This window comes from Lepus europaeus, chromosome 21 (assembly GCF_033115175.1).
Source record: "Lepus europaeus isolate LE1 chromosome 21, mLepTim1.pri, whole genome shotgun sequence".
NCBI lineage: Eukaryota > Metazoa > Chordata > Mammalia > Lagomorpha > Leporidae > Lepus > Lepus europaeus.
Window position 1 is genome coordinate 2215501 of NC_084847.1, and position 5915 is coordinate 2221415.

At 55.8% G+C, this 5915-nt stretch overlaps 1 protein-coding gene across 1 annotated transcript; it reads left to right on the top strand.

Annotated features, from left to right (window-relative positions):
* The first annotated feature begins 3560 nt into the window (after positions 1-3560).
* LOC133750226 (olfactory receptor 1F1) lies at positions 3561-4905 on the top strand. Its single transcript, XM_062179692.1, has one exon. The coding sequence runs from the start codon at positions 3888-3890 to the stop codon at positions 4824-4826; it is 939 nt and encodes a 312-aa protein (XP_062035676.1). The 5' UTR covers positions 3561-3887; the 3' UTR covers positions 4827-4905.
* Positions 4906-5915: the final 1010 nt, after the last annotated feature.

The following is a 5915-nucleotide window of genomic DNA, read 5'->3' on the forward strand; positions in this document are numbered from 1 at the left end:
TTTCTTCTTTATACTATTTGTTGAACTCTTTACTTAACATAGAGTTAATCATATGTATATATAAAGTTAATTGAAAATAGATCTCTGTAAAAAATAAGAATGGGAATAAGAGAGGGAGGAGGAAGTTTGTAACTGTAAAGCTGTATAGTTCTGCATACATTCCGGTGGACTTACTTCTAAGGGTACAGTTTAAAAACTTGCCATGGGATCCCAAATCCCATTAAGCTGGGTGGTAAAAATGCCATCTTAAGTATTAAAGTGATCATATTAAGTGTTAAAGTGATCATATAGATAGGATTAAGCGTTAAAGAGATCATATAAACAAGATCAAGTGTCTGGTAATAATAATAGATAAAACTAAAAAGAGAGAATGTTCCAACATGGGAAGCAGTCCATACAGCAGACTCATAGAATGACAATTGCTTTAAATAGCACTCTGACCTAGAATTAGCCCTTAAGGCATTCTGGTCTGGCTGAAAAGCCCATAAAGCATTTCAGGCATGGAAAGCCAAGACACTGTGGCAAAAAGATGTCCTAGATGAAGGATCTCTGTGTGTGAGACCCCAGCAGAAAAAAGTGGCCATCAAAGAAGGATGTACTTTTCTCTGAAGAGAGAACTTCCACTTTGCTGAGGGCCTTGTCTAAATACTGATGGAGATTGTGGATTCAAAAGGCGTCCATAGCCCTGACAGCTCATGTCAAGAAGCTCTGGTGACCACTGATGTCATACATTAGAGTGTTAATTGTTACATTAACAACAGGAGTTCCCATGCAGGACCTCTGTCCTCAATGAGTTGTATTATGAGAATTAACTGTAAAGCTAGTTCTCAATTTCTGTGTCTGTGTGTGTGTGTGTACACATGCAAATTGTTGGAATATTTACTTAGTACAGAGTTGGTCTTCTTTGTATAAAGTTAATTGAAAATGAATCTTAATGAAGAAAGGGAGAGGAAGGAGGAAGAGGGGTTGTATTTATGAACTTTGTACTCATTAAATAAAAGGTTTCTCTGGGGAAAATATTTATTTATATGAAAGGTAGAGTGACAGAGTAAGGGAGAGAGCTATCTTCCATCTACTGGTTCACTCCTGAAATGGCTGCAACAGACATGGCTGGGCCAGGCTGAAGCCAGGAGCTTGGAACTCCCCCTGCGTCTCCCACGTGAGTGTCTGGGACCCAAGCACATGGGCCGTCTTCCACTGCCTTCCCAGGTGCATTGTTAGGGAGCTGGACGGGAAGCAGAGTGGCTGGCACTCTAAGATGGGACACCGGTGTCACAGATGGCACCTCAGCCAGCTGCGCTACCATGCCAGCCCCACGGATGGACCTCTGGCTGCCATGTGGAGAGAGACTGTCTGCAGAATTCAATCAGAAGCAAAGAGAGGAGAGAGATAAATACAGGGCCCTGATGTTATTATCTGGGTCCTCAAATTGAGCCCTGCCTGAAACACACAGGCTTTGCAAAAGGACGCTTTGGACTTTGTAGTTACACCAACCACCAGTTACACCCCCACCCCCCACCCCGGGTGCTACGAACTGGTTTCCCATCACTTGCAAATGATGCCTTTGTAATGTCAGTGCCTGGTCTTCCTCCCCAGATCTTTCCCAATGAACTTCATGGATTGCATGTTTTGATTTTTTTTTTTTGCCATAGGATGGACAGAACTTGATGTTGAACACTGTGTCTGATGGAGACATGAGTGCTCTCGTGGGACTGGGCAATTTCTCCTTATTAAAACTGTACAGTCAGAGCAGATAATGCATTGGAATACAACTCAAAGCGGGAGGTTTCTTGAACACTGATTCCCCCGCCCCCGATGTTATCTCAGGATCTCCACTGCCACTGCACACTTTTCAAGAGTAATTTTTGATGTTATCAACCCAAGAAAGTAAACATTGCAATGCAAAAACTCAAATTCTTTGTGGACATCTTAGCACAGGTCTTGCCTTCCGAATGCCTGCTGAGGAGAGTTCTTCAAGAGCGACACCTACTGGACCCGGAATTCTCTTTCCCTCGTTGGAGTTCACGTTCTACCCATTTATAAACAGAGTCAGCCCCGGCTCCTATTTCTATTTCATTTCCCCAAAATGAAATACAGAAGAGACTTGTCATCTGGCCCCTTAAACAAGTGACTACGAACCCACGAAGATAAGTGTGTGGTTCTGTTTCCAAGTGATGTTTATCCAGAGCAGACAGCTGATGGAGCAGAGAGAGAGAGAGACGCAAACACTGCTTTACAGCCGGAACCTCCGTGGAGCAGAGGAGGTCCCAGCCCCGAGCACGCCGAGGTCAGGGGTCATGACAGCTCTGCGGTGTGCACACTTCTCCACGAGGTCAGGGGTCATGGCAGCTCTGCGGTGTGCACACTTCTCCACGAGGTCAGGGGTCATGACAGCTCTGCGGTGTGCACACTTCTCCACGAGGTCAGGGGTCATGACAGCTCTGCGGTGTGCACACTTCTCCACGCCATGGACGAGGGAACGTCTCGCCTCAGCAGGGGCCGGTAGCTTCCCCAAGATCATACAAGCGGCAGCGGCAGAGCAGGGAGTGGGTACAGATCTGTGAAAGGCCAAAGGTTATTCTAAGCCTCCGACAGCTTCCCAACAGGGACGCCACCGCTTGGCGTGGGCGGAGGAGAAAGCTCGGGTCTGTGAGTTTTCTCTGCTCTTCCCGTGTTTTGTGTTTGGCTCACGGTTACCGCAGAGATTGCATCATTGTCGCGGCTGGGGACACCGAGCAGGGAGCAGAGTCCTGGAGGCCAGGCCTGAGTTACCGTCCTCGGACTCCGGTGAAGCCAGGGAGAAGGGGTGATTACTGTGCCTCTAACGAGGCCCTCAGGGACCAGGGCCCTGGTGGCCACGGAGACGGCTGTAAAGGCCTCGTCCTGTGTTCTCCCGAGCCTTCTCCTGCCCCGAGAGCCCAGGCTGTGTCCCCAGCTCCTCCTGGAGGCAGACTTAGCCCGCAGACCCCAGCGACGGCCCCTCTCCCTCGGTCTGGGAACCTCTGGCAGGCTCTGAACAAGTGTAGCAAGTCCAGGACTTGTGGTGACAGCGAGGACATTCTCTCTGGGTAAGAGCAGACAGTGGGACTTGATCCCTGCCTGCCAGGCTCGTGGGGACACCCCTCACCTCCTGAGACAGCCCGGCCGTGAGCAGCGGCTCCCTGCCATCTCTGTCTTGGCCGGTGTCTGCCTGGCCTGAGAACCCTAATGGCGGGAAACGCAAAGTGACCGTTTGTGCCCACGCCCCAGGATATTTCATTTTAATTTTACGAGTGTGACTCAAGATGCTCAGCAGAACACACGAGGCAGCCCAGCTCGGGCCCTGGACAGGTACCCGGTAAACAGGAGTGGGTGGGGGGGAGCAGCCGCAGCACGGCAGCAGTGTTGCCCACCCCACCCCACCCCACGCGGGGAGCTGAAGGGACACAATTCAATCAGCTGTCCCACGCAGGGAGCCGCTGTTGGCGGCTCACAGATACAGGCCCCAGAGCAGATGTGCTGGGGGCACGGCACGTGGCCAGCCAGGAGGTGAGGGGCGGGGCGGGGGACCTCTGCTCCAGGGCAGCACCACTGCCTCTAGTGACCCGGGCAGTGCCGTGTTGGCTTCTCGCTGTGCACCTGTCTCTATGGCAATGGCTCACTGTAGGTTCTCTTGACCTCGGTACAAATAGAGAAGCCTCTATCGATATCTTAAACATGTAACGCTGCATATAACTTTGTTGTAAAAACAAAGTGCCGAGAGAACCACCATTGTTGTCTGCGTGAATTCCCGTGAGCAAATGTTCTCATTTTGCTAGTGAGGGCGTGGAGACCCAGGGCCCCTGCCTCACCTGACCCGAGCTTTTGAACTGATCCTGCTTTGGCTCCTGGTCCCGGCACCCAGGCCCATGGGAGGGGCCAACGAGTCGAGCGTCTCCGAGTTCCTCCTCCTGGGACTCTCGCGGCAGCCCCAGCAGCAGCGGCTGCTCTTTGTGCTCTTCCTGAGCATGTACCTGGCCACGGTCCTGGGGAACCTGCTCATCGTCCTGGCCATCGGCACAGACTCCCGCCTGCACACCCCCATGTACTTCTTCCTCAGCAACCTGTCCTTCGTGGACGTCTGCTTCTCCTCCACCACCGTCCCCAAGATGCTGGCCAATCACGCCCTCGGCACCCAGGCCATCTCCTACTCTGGCTGTCTCACGCAGATGTACTTTCTCTTCATGTTCGTGGACATGGACAATTTCCTCCTGGCCGTGATGGCCTATGACCGCTTTGTCGCTGTGTGCCACCCCTTACATTACACGGCGAGGATGACCCGCCAGCTCTGTGTCCTGCTGGTCGCAGGGTCCTGGGTCATTGCCAACATGAATGTCCTGTTGCACACCCTGCTGATGGCACGACTGTCATTCTGTGGGGACAACGCCATCCCCCACTTCTTCTGTGATGTGACTCCTCTCCTGAAGCTCTCCTGCTCGGACACCTGGCTCAATGAGGCGATGATTCTGACTGAGGGGGCCCTGGTCATGATCGCCCCGTTTGTCTGCATCCTGGCTTCCTACGCCCACATCACCTGTGCTGTGCTGAGGGTGCCGTCCACGCGGGGCAGGTGGAAAGCCTTCTCCACCTGCGGCTCGCACCTGGCAGTGGTTTCCCTCTTCTATGGCACCATCATCGCTGTGTATTTCAGCCCTTCGTCCTCGCACTCGGCTGAGAAGGACACCGCGGCCACCGTGCTGTACACGGTGGTGACCCCCATGCTGAACCCCTTCATCTACAGCCTGAGGAACCGGGACTTGAAGGCGGCGCTCAGAAGAGCGGTCGGCAGCAAGACGTCTTCTGCCTGATGAGAGAATCCCAAGACGGAATCTCGCTGCCAGGGAAACGTGTTTTTTGCCACTTGGGCTCCGTGTGGCGGCTGTTTGATCCGAGGCCGACGGGAGCGGGCGGGAGGCGATGGGCCTCGCCTGGAGCCCTGTTGCTGCTGAGAAAAGGCCGGCTTTTGAGTGATTTTACAACCAGGTCAGGTGCTTCCTTTTTAAGGGATTTGTGTGGAGGATGCGCACTCTAGGAAGCCTTCACAGTTCACCCGCGCCCGGTCCCCGACACCGAGCCCCGGCTCTCCGGAGGCTGGGTCCTCGCCGGTCCCCGACACCGAGCCCGGGCTCTCTGGAGGCGGGGTCCTCGCCGGTCCCCGACACCGAGCCCGGGCTCTCTGGAGGCGGGGTCCTCGCGCGTCCCCGACACCGAGCCCCGGCTCTCTGGAGGCGGGGTCCTCGCCGGTCCCCGACACCGAGCCCGGGCTCTCTGGAGGCGGGGTCCTCGCGCGTCCCCGACACCGAGCCCGGGCTCTCTGGAGGCGGGGTCCTCGCCGGTCCCCGACACCGAGCCCGGGCTCTCTGGAGGCGGGGTCCTCGCCGGTCCCCGACACCGAGCCCGGGCTCTCTGGAGGCGGGGTCCTCGCCGGTCCCCGACACCGAGCCCCGGCTCTCCGGAGGCTGGGTCCTCGCCGGTCCCCGACACCGAGCCCGGGCTCTCCGGAGGCGGGGTCCTCGCCGGTCCCCAACACTGAGCCCCGGCTCTCTGGAGGCGGGGTCCTCGGCGCAGAGCTGAGAAGCCACCTCGGTGAGTGGCATCCGCTGTCAGGGGGAGCACCTCCCTCTGCCGCGGTGGGGCCACACAACCCCACAAACTGTTTTGGGAGTCAAACCACAGGACGGTGGAGTGGGCAGTCACCGTCCAGAGGCGGCTCCCTGTGTGCCCGCGGCCCCCGCGTCGGGAGGCGAACTCTCCCGGTGCGCACAGAGCCGGGCTGTCCGAAGGCGAGGTCCCTGTGTGCACGCAGCCAGGCTGTCGGGAGGTGAGGCTCTCCCGGTGCGCACGGAGCCACGGGTGTCCGGAGGTGAGGTCCCTGTGTGCACGCCCAGGGCCATCGG

What these genes read in the sequence shown, in the direction of transcription:
- LOC133750226 (XM_062179692.1), top strand. Translation starts at nt 3,888, where the DNA reads ATGGGAGGGGCCAACGAGTCGAGCGTCTCCGAGTTCCTCCTCCTGGGA.